Raw genomic sequence first — 22,729 nt, forward strand, 5'->3', positions numbered from 1 at the left:
AATTAGCTACAATGCCTTTAACAACAGCCAATCTAAAAGGTAGAAATCAGACACATTTTCTCTTCATAAACTTTACAAATAATACCTAGATATTGATAAATAAAGGCGATAGATAATACATACAATGATACAAATAATATAGAGTCTAGAGACCTAGATATTAATATATAAAGATAGACAGATAATAGATATTAGATGATATATAATAGATATTAGTTTATACATATATATATATATATATACTGTATTTCAGACTTCTAGATACTGAGACAAAGATTAAGAAATGATATTAATAGTTTATATAGAAATGTAGAAAGATTCTAGAGATCTAGATATTGATATATAAAGATGATAGATAATAGATTATATGGAGGGAGGTAGATATTCCAAAGATAGAATATATCCTAGATCTGAATGAATGAAATATTCTAATTGAATACTTTGTTCTGCACAAAGCTGAATGTGCACAACAGCATGTGAAATTGATTGTCGATCAGTGTTGCTTCCTAAGTGGACAGTTTCATTGCAAAGAAGTTGGATTTACTTGGAGTTATATTGTGTTGTTTAAGTGCTCCCTTGCTCCCTTTATTTTTTTGAGCAGTATGTATGTATGTATGTATGTATGTATGTATGTATGTATGTATGTATGTATGTATGTACAGCGGTACCTCTACCTAAGAACATCAGCTCAAAAAAATAAAGGGAACACTTAAACAACACAATATAACTCCAAGTAAATCAAACTTCTGTGAAATCAAACTCTCCACTTAGGAAGCAACACTGATTAACAATCCATTTCACAATAGAGAAGGCGGCCAAAGCCTCTGTTTACCACCACCACCACCCCATCCCGGAGACTCACCGCGTCGTTGTCAGCGTCGCCCAGGGAGACGGCGCGCGGGAAGAGGCTGCCGCCGAAGTCGAGAGCCACCCGGCGGACATAGCTCACCGAGCGCATGGCCGCTCTAGCGCCGGCGGCTCTCGATGGCCGCGGCCGGACTTCCGCTTCCTGCACCACCTCCGGAAATATAACACGGGGTTACCGGCGGCCTCACGCTCGCCACCTGCCGGTGATGAAGTGGAAACGCTCACAGGAAAGACGAGCCCAAGTTAGACCAAATTGCAGGCCAAAACGAGCAACAAACATTTGATAGAATAATAACGTTTGATAGAAAATGAAAGCACGGGTCTCTCTACACCGCTGTCAATCACTAAGCAACGCTGATTGGCAGTTGATAGGCAGTACAGGCAGTCCTCGACTTACGACCCCCAACTGAGCCCAACATTTCCGTCACTAAGTGAGATTTTTGAAGCAGCCAAATTCTGCCTGGCAACTGCAAGAATTTAAGGCGAGGAAAATTTTAAGATTTTTATCTTTTATTTTCAATGGGGAAAAAAGGAAGGTTTAAGATGATACCTTATAGTGCTCATAAAAGTAAATCTAAGCTCCAAAAATATGATAAAAATTGGGCATCTTTCCCAAGTATTTGCATTTTTGTGAACACTTTTTTTAAAAAAAGGAAAGGTTAAAAGATGAAGTCAATCAAACTAAAATAAGATTTGGAAACCAGACTCACGGGTAAATACAGTATTTCGTTCAAAATGAGGCAATGAAGCAAACAAAGCTGAGCCCAGGTAAATCTAGACTTAATTGCTGACCTTTTAAAATTGTTTTCTTTTGCTTATCAAGCTGTACTCATAATTTGCAATGCAAAAATCTATATAATTGTAACAAACGGGTCTTTTTTGCAGTCATTGGTATGGATAGTGTCCAGTGCTAACCATCTTTCAGTTATTCCTTCCTTCAGTTTTTATTTATAAAGTATATTTATATATACTTATAGTTATTAACGTTGATTTTCTCCTGAATCCCACATGTAGCAAAGAATGCAAATTCTCCAATAACTGAGGAACATAAGAAACAATTTCCCGTTCCAACTGCCATGCAGCAAGTAGCATTTAGTGATGCACTTTTAATAGAATATGTTAGAATCCTGGATGATTAAGGTAAAATATGTAAACTTTGGTCTTCTGTGAAGAAATTACACGGAGGAGTAGAACTAATGACCTACTGTAATTGGTATTACCAACAGCTATAGCTGCATGAATAAATATTTATGGATACCTTAATTGCATAGGCAATTTCCTTCCTTCTTTCTCAGTCTTTCCTTTTATTTATTTATTTATTTATTTATTTATTATTTAGATTTGTATGCCGCCCCTCTCCGAAGACTCGGGGCGGCTCACAACAAGATAGAACAAATCATAAATAATCCAAATAACATTAAAATATTATCTAACAATCTATCCATCCATCCTATTATCTCTCTATCACTTCTCTTCCAACCTTCTATTTCCTTCATCTTTTTTCTCCTCCCTCATTAACTTTTAATTTTCTTTCTTCCATTTTTCTTCCTACCTTTTCCTTCCTCTCCCTCTAACTTTTCCTTCCTTAATCTATTTTCCTTCCTCCCTCCCCTTTTCTCTTCCTTTCTTTTCTCCTCGCCTTTTCCTATTTTTCCTTCCTTCTTCCCTTTTCTCATTTTTTCCTTTCTGTTCCTCTTCCTTTCTCTCCCCCTAACTTTTCCTTCCTTAATCTATTTTCCTTCAATTTTTTCTCTGTCCTGTTCCTTTCTCTTCCTATCTTTTCCTTCCTTCAATTTATTTTTCCTCCTTCCTATCTTTTCTTTCCTTCTCTTCCTATCTTTTCTTTCCCTATATTTTTCCTTCCATTTTCCTCTTTCCTACCTTTTCCTTCTTTCCCTTCCTAGCTTTCACTTCTCCCCTCCTTCTGTTTTTCTTTCTTCCTACCTTCTTCTTTCCCTTCCTCCTTCTGTTTTTCCATTTTCCTTCAGTTTCCTTCTTTCCCCTCCTTCTTTTTCCTTCTTCCTATCTTTTCTTTCTTTGTCTTCCTCCTTCTTCCTACCTTTTCCTTCTTTCCCTTCCCTCCTCTTCTGTTTTTCCTTCTTCCTATCTTTCTTTTCCTTCCTCCTTCTCCTCCCTATCTTTCTCTTCCTTCATTCCCTTCCCTCCTTCTGTTTTTCCTTCCTCCCCTTTTCTTCTTTCCCTTCCTATCTTTCTTTCCCTTCCATTTTTCTATCTTTTCTTTCTCTTCCTACCTTTCCCTTCCCTCCTCCTTGTTTTTCCTACTTTCAACATTTTCTTGCTCTTCCTCCCTTCTTCTTTCCCTTCCCTCCTCTTCCCGTTTTCCCCGTCTTCTATTCCCTCCTCCCTTCTCCCCCCCACCTTCCTTCCTCCATAGAGCCCCGCAACCACCCTATAAAAGCCCAGTCAAACGCTCCATACAGCAAGAGCTGCTGGCCCGTCCTGCGCACGCGCACTAGGCTCCTTCGGCACTTCTTCCTTCCCCTCCCTTCGCCCTGCGCGGGGCCAATGTAAAGCCGCGGGGCGGGCGGGCAGCCTGAATTGGGCGGGGCTCATCCCGGAAGCCGAGGAGCCCCGCCCTCCCTTGCAGGATTCCCTGGGCAGGTGAGTTCCCCGGGCTGCGGGGGGGGGGGGATTCTTTTTTTTGGGGTGGTGGTAGAGGGCGTGACTGGGCTTTTATAAGTATCCTTAATGCAAGCGGTGGGCGGACGGAGAAGCTTGGGAATCCTGGCAGGTTGGGGGGGGGCGGCCTTAAGTGGGTGGGTTTCTTTTGCATTGCACATAGCGTTGCATTGCACATCGCGTTGCATTGCACATTGCGCTGCACATTACATTGCACTGCACATCGCATTGCATTGCCTCCCCCCCCCCCCCATTCTGAAAGAGACCAGGGTCTGGGCTTGAACCCGAACTTGCTGGAGCAGCTTTCTAGAAGGGGGGTGGGGTGGGGGTTAGACTAGACGACCTACAAGACAACTTCCCTAAAAAAGTGCTGTCGGGAAACAGGAAGCTTCTTGGATGCTTGGGTTGGGGGCGGTGATGGTTGGACTAGATCAGGGCTAGGCAAAGTTGGCTCTTCTATGACATATGGACTTCAACTCCCAGAATTCCTGAGCTGGCCTGATTGGCTCATGAATTCTGGGAGTTGAAGTCCACAAGTCATAGAAGAGCCAACTTTGCCTAGCCCTGGACTAGAGGACCTCTAAGGTCCCTCTCGACTCTGGGAATTGGATTAATGACCTTCTCCTTAGTCATTTTGTCCATTTCTACACATTTGAAGGTTTTTATCTACAGTGGTTATTTTCTGATGACTATGGAAATTAAGGGAAGAACCGATAAAGATTTTGGCCAGACATGGAACAATTGGTATAAATGAGGATTGAGGATAGAAACAAAGTACAGTAGTATGATACAATGTGTTAGTGTACACAAAAACAGATAAAAATACAAACATGATATAGGTACTGTTTAAGGCAGTGTTTCTCAACCGTGGCAACTTGAAGATATTTGGACTTCAACTCCCAGAATTCCCCAGCCAGCGAATACTGGCTGGGGAATTCTGGGAGTTGAAGTCCAGATATCTTCAAGTTGCCAAGGTTGGGAAACACTGGTTTAAGGGAACACAAAAACAGATGGATGGATAGAGAAAGCCATTTACATACCTTCCTCTTTACCTACCTGTTATGCTTACCTATCGATACCTTTGCATATCTATAAGTGTGCAATAAATATATGTACTATCTATACTTACTTACTACCCATATACTTACTATCTATCTATCCATCTTATTTACCATACCTATCTTATTTTCTTGAATAAATTACATTGTATATGGATATGTAAATAAGAAATATAATGAAGTGGGCTATGATCTGTAAAAGACTATCATGATGTATATTTATTTTTAATCTGTACAAATTAATAAATAAACTTTTAAAAAATGATCTTTTCCTGTATCGGGTGCCCAAATGGTTGATGTAGATTTCAAGATATTTATTTATTTTATTTTACTTTATTTATTTAATTATTGAACAAGCATGGGATAGTAGTTTGTATAAGCATAACATAAGTTGAAAGTAATGATAAAAGAAGTCAATGGGATGGTAGGACAGAGATTAGAATTGCCCCCACCCTCCTTGCCTTTCGTAAGCTGCTTAAAACCCACCTCTGCCGCCAGGCATGGGGGAGTTGAGATACTCTTTCCCCTAGGCCTTTATGTATGTTTGGTTTTCTCTTTCCCCTAGGTCTGTATGTATGTTTGGTTTTATAATAATGGGTTTTTAACTGTTTTTAGTATTGGATTATTATTATATGCTGTTTTATTACTGTTGTTAGCCACCCTGAGTCTGCGGAGGGGGGCTGCATACAAATCCAATAAATGAATGAATGGATGAATGAATGAATGAATGAATGAATGGTAGGCATAATGGTGCACTTATGCACGCCCCTTACAAACCTCTTAGAAAAGGAGAGAGGTCGACTGTAGACAATCTGAGGTTAAAGATTTTGGGGTTTGGGGAAGAAACTACAGAGTCAGGTAGTGAATTCCAGGCGTTGATCACTCTATTGCTGAAGTCGTATTTTCTGCAGTCGAGTTTGGAGCGGTTCACATTGAGTTTGAATCTATTACGTGCTTGTGTATTGCTGCAGTTGAAGGTGAAGTAGTCAGTAACAGGAAGGACATTTTGGTATATGATTTTATAAATTACAGTTAGATCAGATCGGAGGCGACATAGTTGTAAATTGTCTAATCCCAGTATTTCAAGTCTGTTGGAATGAGGTATTTTGTTGCGAGAGGAGGAATGAAGGATTCTTCTTGTGAAATTTGGGTTTTTCAACAAGAACCTAGTTTGAAGAGTTGCATCCTTCCTGGTTGTATTTCTGTTTGGTTAACGGAAGCTGCTATTTGATTGCTGAACTTTGAAAGAAGAGGAAGGAAATTCATCCCATAGAAAACTTCTGCTTTGTTCTAGAAAAAAAAACCAAACCAGTTTCATAATTTGGGAGAATGCAGGCGATCTTCAACTTACAACCCCAATTGATGTTCTTAAGTCCATCTTAAGTACAAACTTTTAAAAAAGAAAAAATCACATACCAATTCAATTACAGTGATACCTCATCTTACAAACGCCTCGTCATACAAACTTTTCGAGATACAAACCCGGGGTTTAAGATTTTCTTGCCTCTTCTTACAAACTATTTTCACCTTACAAACCCGCCGCCGCCGTTGGGATGCGCCGCCTCTGGACTTCCGTTGCCAGCGAAGCCCCCGTTTTTGTGCTGCTGGGATTCCTCTGAGGCTCCCCTCCATGGGAAACCCCACCTCCAGACTTCCATGCTTTTGTTATGCTGCAGGGGAATCCCAGTAGGGGAATCCAGCAGCGCAAAAATGGGCGCTTCGCTGGCAACGGAGGTCCAGAGGTGGGTTTTCCCAGTGAGGGGAGCCTCAGTGAAATCGCAGCATTGCAAAAACACAGAGGTCCGGAGGTGGGGAAAACCCCACCTCCAGACTTCCATTGCCAGCGAAGCGCTCGTTTTTGCGATGCTGGGATTCCGCTGCTGAGATTCCCCTGCAGCATCGCAAAAACACAGAAGTCCAGAGGTGGGGTTTCCCATGGAGGGGAGCCTCAGGGGAATCCCAGCGGTGCAAAAACGGGCGCTTCGGCTGGCAAAAGGGGTGAATTTTGGGCTTGCACGCATTAATCACTTTTCCATTAATTCCTATGGGAAACATTGTTTCGTCTTACAAACTTTTCACCTTAAGAACCTCATCCCGGAACCAATTAAGTTTGTAAGACAAGGTATCACTGTATCTCTTAAGCCTCAGTATCTATAGCTTAACTGCTGCTACTCGTTTTATTGTTTTGTCACCCAGATGAAGCAATTGTCTTCTAACTAAATTAACCATTAATATTCCTTCAAATGTTTAATAAAATATCTCTAACAACATCGTAAGTTGAGGACTGGATCTTTACCATGCCATTCAGAAAGGGCTTTCCATGTAGAGGAACTTCCAAAATCTCGTGTTGCCATTGCACGCCCATTCAAAAAAAGCATTTTTTTGGGTGCGACCCCACGTGAGGCCCTGAAAATTGTGTTGTTGTGAAGGACACGCAAAGCATTTGTCTCTGCTAAAACGATGCTTGTAAGATAAAGAAGAATCACAATTTTACAAAGCCTGGGAGAAATGGTTCACTTGGCTAGACCAGAAAAAGACTCCAAAAATTTGACTGAACTACAAAAGAATCTACCATCTAAACTTCCATTCTACAACTCCATCCAAAATAAAGATCTAACAGTAGGATAGAAATTTCTATTTACGATATTGAAATCATACCCAAGTGACTCATTAGATAACAACAACGGGATAAAACTTCAGTTTTAGAAATCGAACTTCTTCCTATATAAATCGGTGACCACAAAAATACCAGTAATTAACAGCTGTGAGACGTGATAGTCAACAAAGAAGTTGACTTGTCTCTGTTGTATATATGTAGTTTCCTTCTCTTTTCCTTTCTTCTTTCTCTTTTCTCTTTCTTTTCTTTCTTCCTCTCTTCTTTAAGTCTTCTTCTTTACCCTTTTTCTTTTTATGTTATTAATGTGTTGTACTGCTCTCTCCTTTTCTTTCAATTAAGACATTAACTACCTATTATGATAGAGGTTTAATGCAAAAACCATATACAGTGGTACCTCTCCCTAAGAACGCCTCTACTTATGAACTTTTCTAGATAAGAACCGGGTGTTCAAGATTTTTTTGCCTCTTTGTAAGTGTTCGGAAACTTCAGATCGTGCAGAATGCAGCTGCGAGAGCAATTATGGGCGTCTCTAAGTATGCCCATATCACTACAACACTCCGCAGTCTGCATTGGTTGCCGATCAGTTTCCGGTCACAATTCAAAGTGTTGGTTATGACCTATAAAGCCCTTCATGGCACCGGACCTGAATATCTCCGGGACCCGCCTTCTGCCGCACGAATCCCAGCGACCGGTTCGGTCCTACAGAGTTGGCCTTCTCCGGGTCCCGTTGACTAAACAATGTCGTCTGGCGGGACCCAGGGGAAGAGCCTTCTCTGTGGTTGCTCCGACCCTCTGGAACCAGCTCCCCCCTGAGATTAGGATTGCCCCCACCCTCCTTGCCTTTTGCAAACTTCTTAAAGCCCACCTCTGCTGTCAGGCATGGGGGAACTGAAACATCTCCCCCTTGCCCATGTTGTTTTGGTGTTAGATTGATTGTATGCGTGTTTTAATATTCTGGGGTTGTTTTTATGAATTTTTAGCTTAAAATTGTAATTGGATTGGTGGGTATTGGATTTGTTATTATGTATTGTTTTTATCTTGTTGTGAGCCGCCCCGAGTTTTCGGAGAGGGGCGGCATATAAATCCAATAAATCTAATCTAATCTAATCTAATCTAATCTAATCTAATCTAATCTAATCTAATCTAATCTAATCTAATCTAATCTAATCTAATCTAATCTAATCTAATCTAATCTAATCTTCTACTTACAAACATGAGCCTCCGAAACTGTAACAGAAAAGGCAGGGAAAAGCTTCCATGGGGCCTCTCTAGGAATCTCCTGGGATGAAACAAGGCTGGAAAAGGTGGGGAGAAGCCTCCATGGGGCCTTTCCAGAAATCTCCTGGGAGGAAACAGGGCCTCCACTCTCCCTGTGGTTTCCCCAATCGCACACATTATTTGCTTTTACATTGATTCCTATGGGAAAAATTGCTTCTTCCTACAAACCTTTCTACTTAAGAACCTGGTCACAGAACAAATTAAGTTCGTAAGTAGAGGTACCACTGTATGTGTATGTTTTTTATATTCCCCGTCCTCAAATTTCTCTTTTGTTTTTTGTACAGGTAGACACATGTATATTGTGGTGTTGCTCTTCAATAAAGAAAATTAAAAATAAAATAAAATAAAAAGATGCTTGCTTGAATAAAACGCCATCTGCTTGGGTTCTCCCACAGCTTCGGGTTGTGTTTTGGTTCGCGGGAGCCGTTTCGCAACAGGATGAGGCTGGTCATCCTTGAAAATTATGACTTGGCGAGTGAATGGGCTGCAAAATACATCTGCAACCGCATCATTCAGTTCAAGCCTAACCAAAGCCGATATTTCACCCTTGGGTTACCAACAGGTAAATTAATTGTCGTCTTTTAAAAAAAAATAATCTTTATTGAATATATACATTAAAAAAAGAAAGAAACAAATAATCAAACATACAAACACATTTTAAAAAATCTACATATACACGTATGCATTTATAATTGTGCATTCACTTTAAAGTCCAACTATAAGAATACTGTATTTTTCGGAGTATAAGACGCACCTTAGTTTTTGGGGAGGAAAATAGGGAAAAGAACCTGCTTACCAGGTATTTATCTGGCGAGCGTCCCTAGTCAGGTCAGCTTCAGCTCATTGTACCTCGACATATGAGTTTCATTCGTGCCAGAGCCGAGCTCGTATGTCGATCAATTCGCATCTCGAACGAATGCCTTTAGACTTTGCTTTTCGTGCCGAGATAACTGGAAATGTGGAATTCTTGCGCCACCTAGTGGATGCTCGGCTCGTTTCCCGAATTTGAGCTCGGGTGTCGAACAGAAATTTTGCTCGCGTCTCGGCTCGTAACTTGAAATACTCGCATGTGGAGCAGCTCGTATCTAGAGGTACTACTGTATTTTATTCCCTGGTTAGGGCTTTAAAAAGATTTTATTCGAAGAGAGTAACAATGAAAGAGCTTCTGCAAGGAGGTAAATTGCTGGGAGGCAGAGGCCAAAGGGTGGGGGGGACTGGGTGCGGCTATATTCGGTGTATAAGACGCACCCAAGTTTTCACTCTCTTTTTGGGGGTAAAAAGGTGCATCTCATACTCCGAGAAATACGGTAATTGCAGCTGAACTTGTGATCTTTTGCAATTTGAACGACAAGGTATTTTTATTAGTGCATAACGAAGCCATTTGCTTGACGCAGGGAGTACACCCTTGGGATGCTACCAAAAGTTGATAGACTATCACAAAAGAGGAGATATCTCTTTTAAATATGTGAAGACATTCAACATGGATGAATATGTGGGTAAGTTTTTCTTCTTCTTTAAGCCCGTCTGCGTTTGTTTAAATGCTGTTACTCAACATCGGACAGAGCTGTGCGTGCTTCAATCCATTCCACAACCCTTGAAATTTGCTTTTGAGAGCCAAAAATTAAAACAGCTCTGCTTTTGTTCCAGGCCTCCCAAGGAATCATCCAGAGAGCTACCACTCTTACATGTGGAATAATTTTTTTAAGTATATTGACATCGATCCGAACAACGCTCATATTCTCGATGGGAACGCGCCGGATCTGAAAGCCGAGTGCGACGCTTTTGAGAAGAAAATCGAAGAAGCCGGCGGGATAGAGTTGTTTGTTGGAGGTGAGTGTTTTTGGGGTTATGAAGCAAAAGTGGAAACTGTCGGTCATCGTTACCCTCTTTTAACAACCTCTCAAATTCCTTGCATCAAAAAAAAAATTGTTTTTGAATAAGTACACAAAACAAAACAGACATACAGCAAACATTTGTATACCCAGTTATACATCTCCACCCCATGTCCAGTCAACGAAGCAGTGGAAGTGATGTGCCGGTGCCTGGAGGCTGTTGGGGCCTGGATAAGTGTCAACAAACTGAAACTCAACCCAGACAAGACTGAGTGGCTGTGAGTCTTGCCTCCCAAGGACAATTCCATCTGTCCGTCCATTACCCTGGGGGGGGGGGAAACTACTGACCCCCTCAGAGAGGGTTCGCAACTTGGTTCCTCCTCGATCCACAGCTGACATTGGAACATCATCTTTCGGCTGTGGCGAGGAGGGCGTTTGCCCAGGTTCGCCTGGTGCACCAGTTGCGGCCCTATTTGGACAGGGAGTCATTGCTCACAGTCACTCATGCCCTCATCACCTCGAGGTTTGATTACTGCAATGCTCTCTACATGGGGCTACCTTTGAAAAGTGTTCGGAAACTTCAGATCGTGCAGAATGCAGCCGCGAGAGCCGTCGTGGGGTTTCCAAGATTCGCCCACGTTTCTTCAACACTCCGTGGCTTGCATTGGCTGCCGATCAGTTTCCGGTCACAATTCAAAGTGTTGGTCATGACCTTTAAAGCCCTACATGGCATTGGACCAGATTACCTCTGGAACCGCCTGCTACCGCACGAATCCCAGCAACCGATAAGGTCCCACAGAGTTGGCCTTCTCCGGGTCCTGTCGACTAAACAATGTCGTTTGTCGGGGCCCAGGGGAAGAGCCTTCTCTGTGGCGGCCCCAGCCCTCTGGAACCAACTCCCCCCGGACATTAGAACTGCCCCCACCCTCCCTGTCTTTCGTAAACTACTCAAGACTCACTTATACCGCCAGGCATGGGGGAGTTAAGATATTCCTTCCCCCTAGGCCATTACAAGTTATGCATGGTATGTCTGTGTGTATGTTTGGTTTCATAATAAGGGTTTTTAGTTGTTTTATTAATTGGATTGTTACATGCTGTTTTTTATCATTGTTGTTAGCTGCCTCGAGTCTATAGAGAGGGGCGGCATACAAATCCAATAAATAATAATAATAATAATAATAATAATAATAACAACAACAATAATAACAATAATAACAATAACAATAATATGTACATTATACATCGATTTGTTAATGTTATGATTGCATAGCCTTTATTTATACTATAAATACAATTACCTCAAGAACCTTTATTAAACTACCTGATGATATCCCTGTGTAATTCTACTTCCTTTATCATTTCTTTATTTTAGCCAATTATAAAATGCATTCCATATTTTGTAATAATCAGATTCCTCTTTTCCTTTCAATTCCCTTGTAAGCATATCCATTTCTGCACAAATCCATCATATTTTTTAATTACATTGGGGAAGAATTTGTAACCCAATTTCTGTTGAATTTGATTTTTTTGAGCTTTTTTTATAGTTAATTTGGCATGCTGCTTTCAAAATTGTAGTTAGTTTTCTTCTACCATGTCAAGTTTTTTTCTCTACACCTTATGAGAATTATGAGGTTATGGGGTTGCAACATGAGCATCAAATTGCATTTTATACATAGCCATCTTGATAACTTCTTGGAAAATCTTGGTGCAGTCAGTGATGAGCAGGGTGAGCGATTCCACCAAGATTTGAAGGTCATGGAGGGATGGGATCAAGGTAGACGGGATGTACATATGATCAATGTTCCCTCTAATTTTTTTTCGGTGTGGGCGGAAAAGTATAGTTTTTAAGCGGCAGTCCCCTTGGGACTGGGTGGCATAGGAAAATTGCTAAATAAATAAATAAATAAATAAGAAAAAAAATTGCTAAATAAATAAATAAATAAATAAATAAGAAAAAATAAATAAATAAGAAAAAAATGTTATAAATTGTTTTTTATTCTGTTGTGAGCCGCCCCGAGTCTGCGGAGAGGGGGCGGCATACCAATCTAAATAATAAATAAATAATAAATTAATTAATAATAATAATAAAAAAACAAAATCCATTACTATTAAAACTAAAACAACCAGCAAAACCAAAAACATAACTATTAATAAAAACAGGTGAGGGCTGGGTTTTCCCCCCCCTCTGTTATTATTTAAGTGCTTTTATCATATGCTTTAAATCAAGAGTCACTTCTCTCTCTGTTTCTCTCTCTTTCCTGTCATTCTCTGCCACCTCCGTCTGAGCCTCCAGATCGGCTGAAAACGCCGCCGCTGATCGCAAAAATGGCAGTCTGCCCGGCACCGCCGCCCAGCTGTAACCTTCTGAAACAGCCGGGCGCTTCTCGGTGGCCTCCGGAACCCGAACCCGAACGTTTGCCGAACTTCTGGGTTCGGGAGAACGCTCAGAAGCGCCTGGCTGTTTCAGAGGGTGACAGACGGGGGGGGCGGCGCTTCTCCCAAACGTCGAACCCGGAAGTTCGGCAAAAGTTTGGGTTTGGGTTTGGGTTCTGGAGGCTGCTGAGAAGCGCCCAGCTGTTTCAGAAGGTTACAGCTGGGCAGCGCCGCCCAGCGGAGCGCTGTTTTTGCGATCGGTGGCGGGTTCATAATGCAAAAAAAGTTCGTAAGAAGAGGCAAAAAATTTCTGAACCCCGGGTTCGTATCTCGAAAGGTTCGTATCACGAGGGGTTCGTATCACGAGGTACCACTGTAATTCAAATTATTTTCTCAATTTCTTCTTTTATAATTTTTAAAAATTAGAAAATAAATTGACTTACAGCTATACATTATATTACATAAAAGAAAAAGAAAAGTTATATATAAATAGAACAAAGAAAGGAAAGAAAAGGGAGAAAAATACATTAAACACAAGAGAGATAACCTTGTTCTCTTGTTAATAAATTATTTTTGCTTATGTCTTTCTAGATCTTTGCAGTACTTCATATCGTTGGCTTAAATACTTTCAAATTCATTCTACTATACTAACCTATGTTGCTAGTACAATATATTAATGGTAAAAAGTAAAATATCAAAGCTACTTACAATTTATTCATACAATTTGTTCTTAATCAAATTAGTGTAGCTCATTTTTCATAACTAAACAAACATTGCAATCATTTTTTGTTATCTGTAATCTATTCTATCCAAACATGTTTCATCTTAGGGTTTTTTATTATTTCTTAATTTTTTGCAACCAATTTCTTTTAACCCAATAACTACCCTATTCCAGTTGCTTCTCTTAGCTGTTGTACATACTCTTGATCAGTTGGAGAATGATGAAGATATTGAGGACTCAGATTCAGATAGTGTTTATGAAGTAGTGGGGGCCCCGGGGTTACAGGTAGTAGAACAGGTGGGAGGCCAGCCACAGGATGGAGCTATGAGTTCAGGATCCAGTGAGGGAGAATTAGAGGCACGCTGGGTTAATCCTAAGTTCAGAAGAATTCAGAAACGTAGAGAGCAAAGGTCTGGAAGAAGATATTAAGGAGAGGAATGGGTTAAATAATTGAGTGAGATAATTGGCACGTCATGGGACTAGTGAAGAAGAAGGGTGGAGTTTCAAAGTTGCCAAACAAAAAGATGTTGATTTTTTATGCCGCTCTCCAAGTAAGCCAAGTATTCTGTGTGATTAACTGTCTGTCTGCTGTTTTTTAGTGATCATGCTTTTATGAAATAAATCTTGTCTAGCAGAGCAGGAGAAGGAATGTAAGGAATGCAATTAAGAAAGATAACGGAGCCAGGAGAGATACGCCAGTATAAAATGTGTGTATAGCCGGAAGAGAAGAGAATAAAATGGAGTTTCTTTGTTTATGAAATAATGTGTTTGATAAAAGTTATTTGTACTTGCTGAATTTCTACCAGAAACCAGAACACGAGCAAGTCCACCATAAATGATAAAATGTTTGTGGTTCTCCTAAGGTATTGGCCCAGATGGTCACATCGCTTTCAATGAGCCAGGATCTAGTTTGGTGTCAAGAACAAGATTGAAAACACTTGCCATGGACACCATTCTTGCGAATGCGAAATACTTCGATGGCGATTTATCCAAGGTTCCAACGATGGCTTTAACTGTTGGCGTGGGAACAGTTATGGGTGCCCGGGAGGTAAGAACATACGTCTTTATAACTTGCATGTTTTTAAACATACCTCTACTTAAGAACTTAATTTGTTCCGTGACCAGGTTCTTAAGTAGAAAAGTTTGTAAGTAGAAGCAATTTTTCCCATAGGGATCAATGTACAGTGTTCCCTTGACTTTCGCAGCTCCGACATTCACGAAAAGTCTATACCACGGTTTTTCAAAAAATATTATTAAAAAAAATAGTCCGTGGGGTTTTTTTGCACACCAAGGGTTTCCCAGGGCTGCCCAATGTACAATACTAAGATGCGTGCATAAGTGCACCAGTGTGCCTTCCGTCCCCTGTCCAATTGTCTCTCCTTATCTCATTTATCTTTTCTTCCTTTCAAATATGTTCATCTATACTTTTATATCTTTTCTTCTATTCTTTTCTTTATTTATATTACTACACATCTCATCAATGTGTATTATGTATTGCAGTGATTTTCAACCTTTTTTGAGCCGCGGCACATTTTTTACATTTACGAAACCCTGGGGCACATTGAGCCGGGGGGGGGGGGGCTAAAAAAAGTTTGGACAAAAAAAAATTATCTCTCTCTCTTCTTCCCTTTCGCTCTATTTCTCTGTCCCTCCCTCTTTCTCTCCCTTCCTCTTTCTTTCTCTCTCTCTCCATCCCTCTTTCTTTCTCTTCCTTCCTCTTTTTTGCTCTCTTCCTCTCACTCTCCCTACCTCCCTCTATGACTTTCTCTCTCCTTCCCTCCCTCTCTTTCTCTCTCTCTCTTGCTTTCTTTTTCTTGTTCTTTCTCTCTCTCTTGTTCCCTTTCTCTCTCGCTCACTCTTTCTCTCTTGCTTGCTTTCTCTCTCTGTCTCTTGCTTTCTTGCTCTCTCTCTTGCTTTCTTTCTCTCTCTGAGCTTCGCGGCACACCTGGCCATGTCTCGCGGCACACTAGTGTGCCACGGCACACTGGTTGAAAAACACTGATGTATTGGACTAGCTAGCTAGCTAGCTAGCTAGCTAGCTAGCTAGCTAGCTAACTAACTAACTAACTAACTAACTAACTAACTAACTAACTAACTAACTAACTAACTAACAAACAAACAAATTGTGCGTTTTAACTCTCCTCCTCCCTCCCAGCCATCCTGCTTCTTTAAATAAAAGCTCCTCTTCTGCCCCAGCCTTCCAATCTCTCCTCTTTAATTCTTGGAGCATTGGTACATTCCAATTGAAGCTGAGCCTTACTGCCGCCCACCACCGCCGCAGCGAGCGCAGCAAAGCCCCCTGCTTGCTGCCCGGTAGTCCCTGCGGGTTCTGGAGGTAAGTAAAGCCAGGAATGGAGGATGGCGGGGGAGGAAGGAAGGAAAGAAAGGGAGCATCTCTACTTCGTGGAAATTTGACTTGCGCGGGTGGTCTTGGAACGTATCCCCCGCGAAAGTCAAGGGAACACTGTAAAAGCAAATAATGCGTGCAACCCCATTAGGAAAGAAATAAAAGGTCGGAATTTGGGTGGGAGGAGGAGGAGGAAGAAGAGAAGGAGGAGAGTCGCTGCCAAAGGAAATCCAAAACTTTAAGGCTTAAAAGGAAAAAAAGAGGGACTCTGAGGTGGCGAGGAGGAGCACGCGCCTCCCTCCGTTCGCTCTGGGCTGCCAAAGCCTCCTGAAGTGCCACTGAAAGGCTCCTCTGGCAGCCCAGAAAAGCCCGAAATGGCCGGGATTACAGGGGGAATGGCAGGAAACTCAAATTTCCTGGGAAATTTTTCCGGGCTCGGGTTCTCAAGTAGAAAATGGTTCTTAAGAAAAGGCAAAAAAATCTTGAACACCCACTTCTTATCTAGAAAGGTTCGTAAGTAGAGGCGTTCTTAGGTAGAGGTACCACTGTATCTGAAAACTGGAGTGCTATATAAGCAGGGGTGGGCTGCTGCCCAGATGGTGGGGGGGGATGGGTGAGACGCAGGGGGGTAGCGAAAATGGAGCTCCACCCCAGAGCACCCAATTTGCACCGAAAGATGTTGAAAGAAAATGCAGGGCGTCCTCTTTGGGCAGCCTCTGGTTCTTCCAGAAAGTGTTTAAAAACCCCAAAGTCGGTGATTCTCGTGTTTTGCTCTCCCTAGGCTCCAAAGGCTTCCCTGGAGACAGAGGAGGGTAAAAAACCCCTCCCCCACCCCCCTGGAGGCTCTCTGGAAGCCAAAAATGCCCTCCCAGAGCCTAGTGTGAGCTAAAAATCAGCTGGCTGGCACACACATGAACGTTGGAGTTGAGCTAGGGCAACGGCTCATTTGCCAGCAGATACGGCTCCATGTACTACCTTTGGCACCCATGCCATAGGTGCGCCATCATAGCTCTACGCCACTTTAACGTATTACAAATGTCCGTTACTGAATTTCTAGGTCAGAGGTGCGGAACCATATGACTTGTGGGCTTCAATTCCTAGAATTCTTTGGCTAGGGTTGGCCTATCTTCTGTAGCAACGGAGGGCGCTGCTTTCATAAGTAGTTGCTTGACTGGGCTTCATTCGTACTTGGTCTTGCAGGTGATGATCCTGATCACAGGGGCACACAAAGCCTTCGCCTTATACAAGGCCATCGAAGAAGGGGTCAACCACATGTGGACCGTTTCGGCCTTCCAGCAGCATCCCCACACTATCTTTGTGTGCGATGAAGATGCCACGTTAGAACTCCGAGTTAAAACGGTGAAATATTTTAAAGGTGAGTGTCATCTTATTTTGGAGGAACTGGGTACGTATGACTATCTAGAGCAGGGGTCGGCAACATTAAACACCCAATGAGCCACAAAAGTCCTAACTGGAAGCTCCCAGTTCAATTCTGGAGTCGTCCGGAAGTCCATTCCCCCCCACCATAGTCTCCTCCTCCTTTTTCCTCTGCTGACCGGAAGTCCAGTTCCCCCCACCATAGAGTTTCCCCTACCTTAGAGTCTCCTCCTAGCACAACATTCTTTTTCCTCTTCCGACTGGAAGTCTGGTTCCCCCACCATAGAGTCTCCTCCTAGTGCAACATCCTTTTTACTCTGCCGACTGGAAATCCGGTTCCCCCACCATAGAGTCTCTTCCTAGCGCTGTATCCTTTTTTCCTCTGCCTAGGGAGGGTGAAAAACAGGCCTACTGGGCCCACTGGAAGTTGGGAAATGGGAGCATATGGTGTCAGCACAGGGGCGGGGCAGTGTGCGGGGTTATATGTGCATGTGTGGGGGTGGGGAGTGGGGGCATTGAATTATGGGTTTGGGCATGCATGTGTGTGTGATAGCGCACGGGGGTGCGCCTTCGTCACCTGAGGGAAAAAAAGGTTTGCCATGACTGGGTATAGAATCTCCTGCTTGAGCAGGGATTGAGCTAGAAGACCTTGAAGGCCCCTTGCAGCTCTATGCTGATCGATTGATTAATGATGTGACTCGCTTAAAAATTGCTGGGATTCACTTGGCAAAGAAGGCTGTAAAATGACACAAGGCTCGCTTAACAAATGCCTTGCTTAGGGAAGTACCGTTATGGGCTCAGTCGTGGTCGTTAAGTCCAAAGACTCACCTGTATTTTGAATGTGGAAGAACTAGCAATATGACTAATGCAGGTTTGTGTGGGCTTTTTTTTTAAATGTTCAAGGTTTAATGCACGTTCACAACAAGCTGGTGGAACCTCTACGTAGCATGAAGGAGGAAAATTGATGGGACGGCAACCACACTGGCGTCATTGTCTGGAGGACCCTGCAGTGTTTTTGCTAGGCACGCTGGTGAACATTGGCTAAAACCAAGCGTCCTTGGAAACCCACGGCTTGTGGTTCGGTTTTCCTCGCGGTCCAAAATGTGCGTGTAACATTCCTTTCGACACTATCAAAAGCCTTTTTTTTTTCTTTTGGTCTTTTTCTCCAGACTTTTGCAAATTTACAAGCTCTGGAACAATGCAACAGTTCAGGGGAAAGAGGAAAAATTCAAACCAGCTGCCCAGGGGGTAGAATTTAAGTTCTGGCAGGGGATGTTTAAAGAAAAAAAAGATCCCGAGGTGCATCAGTATGATTTCATGTCTACCTTTTATTATTATTATTATTATTATTGTTACACACGGGAAAGGGGCTTCGATAACCTTGTTTATGGCCATCTGGACTTTATTTCCTGGCTCTGTGACTGGAATAGAAACATTTATTTGCTGCATTAGATCTCAGCCTCTGGACCGAGACAAGCAGGAAGTTTACAATTAGATATGTTTACACCCACGTCTCAGCAATTCATTGCCTTCAAATCTACCCATTCTTCCCTAAGAATAGGGTTCTGGAGTGTAGAAGTGGAGTATCTGTCTTGTAGACAATCATACTTTTTTGGGAAAGTCTGTGTTCTGCTCCTTCCTTTTGGTTTTCTTTTCTCATCTTTTTTCTCTCTTCTTTTCCTTCCTTCCTTTCTCTTCCTTTCCTTTCTCACTTTATTTTCCTTCCCTTTCTCTCCCCTTTTCCCGGCTTCTCTCTCCTCCTCTCCTTTCCCTCTATTCTCCTTTCTTCTCTCCATCCCTCTCTTCTTTCTTTGCTCCTTTCCTCTTTCCTTCTTTCTTCCTTCTTTTCATCTTAAATATACTGCTCAAAAAAAATGAAGGGAACACTCAAATAACACATCCTAGATCTGAATGAATGAAATATTCTCATTGAATACTTTGTTCTGTACAAAGCTGAATGTGCAAAACAGCATGTGAAATTGATTGTCAATCAGTGTTGCTTCCTAGGTGGACAGTTTTTCACAGAATTTTGATTTACTTGGAGTTATATTGTTTTGTTTTCCCTTTATGTTTTTGAGCAGTGTATATCTATATCTTAAATGAAGAATTGTGTGTGTGTGTGTGTGTGGATTAAATCATTTGGGCTGTTTTGCAATGTTATTATCCCTGCCAGAAACATGCAAGGGTGTGTATATATTTTGAATGCTAGTGCAACTGTTAAAAACCTCCTAAGTCACGCTCCTTATGATTTTAGCTAAAGTAAAAGAGGCAATTTGCTCTTTCCTTTGGTTGCCCAGAATTTTTCAAGTGTTTTGCAGAAGTCTTCAAACTTTTAATACATGTGGACCTCAACTCCCAGAATTCCATAGCTGGCTGGAGAATTCTGGGAGTTGAAGGCCGCAAATCTTAAAGTTGCCAGGTTTGTAGGCCTCTGGTCTTGCGGATTTAAAAAAAGGTGGAAATTTTCCTGGGGGGATTCCATTCTTCACTGTGATGGATTTGGTTTCTTGCATTTGGGACAAAGCTAAAATAAACTGCGGAGGATTCAGCCTCCAAATTTCTGGAGGGCTTTGGGTCAAAGTCTTATTCTTGATATTTTCCACACAGTCCTTCAAAATGTAGTGGAAATTATGAAGAGTGGAAAAAGCAGAAAGAAATCTACGTGAATAATATAATCATTTCCTCGCCCCTAAAGCAATGGCAATGTTTAAAAACTTGGCAACTTTTGAAGAGTTGTGGACTTCAATGCCCAGAAATCCCCAGCCAGCACGAGGAATTCTGGGAGGTGAAGTCCATGCATTTGGAGGTTTTCCAGAGTTGAGAAATATAGAAACCAACTTGGATCACTTTTAAAGATATGACCAAGTTTGAAAAATGCTGTCTTGTGTTTTCCTTCTGGTGGGAAAATAAACTCCAGCTCGTTCCAGTGGTACCTCTACTTACGAACTTAATTCGTTCCGTGACCAGTTTCTTAAGTAAAAAAGTTTGTAAGAAGAAGCAATTTTCCCCCTAGGAATCAATGTAAAAGCAAATAATGTGTGCGATTGGGGAAACCACAGGGAGGGTGGAGGCCCTGTTTTCTCCCAGGAGATTCCTAGAGAGGCCCCACGGAGGCTTCTCCCCTCCTTTTCCGGCCCTGTTTCCTCCCAGGAGATTCCTAGAGAGGCCCCATGGAGGCTTCTCCCCTCCTTTTCTGGCCCTGTTTCCTCCCAGGAGATTCCTAGAGGCCCCACGGAGGCCTCTCCCTGCCTTTTCCGGCCCTGTTTCTTCCCAGGAGTTTCCTAGAGATGCCCCACGGAGGCTTCTCTCTGCCTTTTCCAGTTACAGTTTTGGAGGCTCGGATTTGTAAGTGGAAAATGGTTCTTGAGAAGAGACAAAAAAATATTGAATGCCCGGTTCTTATCTAGAAAAGTTCGTAAGTAGAGGCATTCTTAGGTAGAGATACTACTGTGTTCTGCCTGGCCTCTAGCCACCCAAGAGCAAAGTAATAAATCAAACACACAACTTGTAATAATAAAACAAAAAGGTTTCCTTTATATACAGAAGGCTGTATACTGTATAATGTTATTGCGGATTTTAAAAATTTATACAAATGGCACCCCAATGGATCAGAAATCAATATTCTGTAAGGTGGGATAATTCAATATATACATTAAGATTGAAGTAGCTTCAAAAAAGGCTAAACAAGGTCACGCCAAAGATCCAAAACAGGTAGTTGTCGACTTAAGTGATTGTTAAATTACAAAAAACTTTGAAACTCTTAACAAGAGCTGAAAAAAGTGACTTATGATCATTCCTCACACTTATGACTGCTGCATGGTCGTTTGATCCCCTTTTGCAACCCGACAAGCAAAAGTCAACGGGAAAGCCAGATTCGCTTAACGACATGTTACTTACTTAACAGTTTTAGCGATTCGCTTAACAACTGTGCCAAGAAAGATCGGAAAATGGGACAAAACTCACTTAAACTAATGTCTCACTTTGTGAAATAAATTTTGGAGTCCGTTGCAGTCGTAAATTGAGGGATACGTTGGCCTAGAGATGTACATCTCGCCTCACAATCAGAAGGCTGTGAGTTCAATCCTAGGCAGAGGTGCATATTTCTCTCTCTGGGCACAATGAGAATATATCTGCTGAACAAAACTCCTCATTGGCAACAGGAAGAGCAATGGGCCAGTCAACACTCAGGTCCATTCAGTTTCCCAGACTCCACCCTGCAAGTGATTATGGGCTCAGAAGGCGGTCTCGGAGATATTCTGGTCCGATGCCATGAAGGGCTTTATAGGTCATAACCAACACTTTGAATTGTGACCGGAAATTGATCGGCAACCAAAAATTAGAATTGTTGCTGGTCTGCAACCATAGGGCAGCAACAGTTCCTCTCCAGTAAAAGCGGGAAAGAAAGGGCCTGCTTTCCTCCCCGCACCTTTAAACCCGGGTTTTCTCCTTCCCCCGGCAGCCAAACAGGTAAGGTAAAATAACCGTCCATGGAGGGGGGGGTTTCGCGGATCCTGGCGGAGCGGCCCGCCGCCGTCCCATTAACCATCTATCGGGGATGTGGGGGTCGTGGATCCTGGTGGTGTGGCCCGCCGCCGGCCCAATGTCAGGGGGATAGGGTTTGTGACTCCTGGCGACGCAGCCCACTCACCATCCGTAGGATCTTGATGGCGCGTGCTGCCGTCGGCCCGCGGGGAGGGGCAGCAGCCCCAGGAGAGAAAGAAAGGAAAGAAAGAGGGAGAGGTAGAAAGAAAAGAGAAAGAGGAAGTGAGAGATAGAAAGGAGGGAAAGAGGGAAGGAGAGAAGAGAAAGGAAAGAAAAGAGGGAGGGAAATAGAAAGAAAGCAAGAGAGAGAGAGAAGAAGAGAAGAAGGAAGAGAGAGAAATGAGAGTAAAAAGGTGGGAGGAAAGAAATAAAATGATTGAAGCAGAAAATGAAAAAACCCAGCCCTCACCTGGTTTTGGAAATGGTTCAAGAGTTCACACACACACACACACACATGTGGGGGAGAAGACAGGGATGGAAAAAGAGAAGTGAGAGGGGGAAGGAATGAGAGAAAAAGGGAGGAAGAGGGAGAAATGAGAGAGAAAGGGGGGAGAGACAGGAGAGGTACCCAGAAATGAGACAGTGGTAGAAATTTGAGGAGGGATGATTATTAAATATGGATTGACTATGGAATGATGGTAAAAGATATATTTAGGTGTTGTTTAATATTAGGATGTACTAATTTGTAAAATTGGATTAGAATTTTAGGACTACAGTATATAGAGAATTACATAGGAAGAATTGATAAATAAGGGGTTTATGATATGTACTGTATGATTTTATGACTTTGCATTATGAATTTAAAATATACTTGGAAATGTAGAAGATTGATGAAAGTTAATAGTAGTAAATGCTAAGTGCCTGAAAATTAATTGAGCTTGGAAATATTGAATGAAATTATAGAAAAGTAAATATGGAAATATATTAATTGATGCATTGGTGTTCAGATAGATTTTCATAGTATTATTAGATTACTATAATACTATGATAAATATTTAAGAAATGAAGATTTTAAAGCATGGATTTATTGATAGTTGTGTTTTTGGCTTTGCTGGTTGTTTTAGTTTTAATAGTAAT

At 42.0% G+C, this 22,729-nt stretch overlaps 3 protein-coding genes across 4 annotated transcripts in view; 1 reads left to right on the forward strand and 2 right to left on the reverse strand.

The window, feature by feature from the left end:
* The window catches only part of ITFG2 (integrin alpha FG-GAP repeat containing 2), a 22,251-nt gene extending 18,877 nt beyond the window's left edge, over positions 1-3,374 (reverse strand). Inside the window, exons 1-2 of one of the 2 annotated variants that reach the window (XM_070757043.1) lie at positions 3,307-3,374; positions 863-1,064 (exon numbers count right to left, since the gene is read on the reverse strand). In XM_070757043.1, the coding sequence (XP_070613144.1) occupies positions 863-958 (96 nt within the window). In that variant the 5' untranslated portion in view covers positions 959-1,064; positions 3,307-3,374. Of the gene's footprint in view, positions 1-862; positions 1,335-3,306 lie in introns of both variants that reach the window. The other variant, XM_070757042.1, reaches the window with a different exon arrangement.
* GNPDA2 (glucosamine-6-phosphate deaminase 2) lies at positions 3,364-22,049 on the forward strand. Its single transcript, XM_070757044.1, has 7 exons — positions 3,364-3,489; positions 8,856-9,022; positions 9,855-9,956; positions 10,108-10,290; positions 14,250-14,434; positions 16,934-17,108; positions 18,014-22,049. Exons 2-7 carry the CDS (start codon positions 8,899-8,901, stop codon positions 18,073-18,075), a joined length of 831 nt encoding a protein of 276 aa, XP_070613145.1. The 5' UTR covers positions 3,364-3,489; positions 8,856-8,898; the 3' UTR covers positions 18,076-22,049.
* Positions 5,679-22,729, reverse strand: part of GUF1 (GTP binding elongation factor GUF1) — a 58,980-nt gene continuing 41,929 nt past the window's right edge. Inside the window, exon 18 of the mRNA XM_070757040.1 lies at positions 5,679-5,855. Within this exon, the coding sequence (XP_070613141.1) occupies positions 5,721-5,855 (135 nt within the window). The 3' untranslated portion in view covers positions 5,679-5,720. The remainder of the gene's footprint in view (positions 5,856-22,729) is intronic.

Source organism: Erythrolamprus reginae, chromosome 7 (assembly GCF_031021105.1).
Source record: "Erythrolamprus reginae isolate rEryReg1 chromosome 7, rEryReg1.hap1, whole genome shotgun sequence".
NCBI lineage: Eukaryota > Metazoa > Chordata > Lepidosauria > Squamata > Dipsadidae > Erythrolamprus > Erythrolamprus reginae.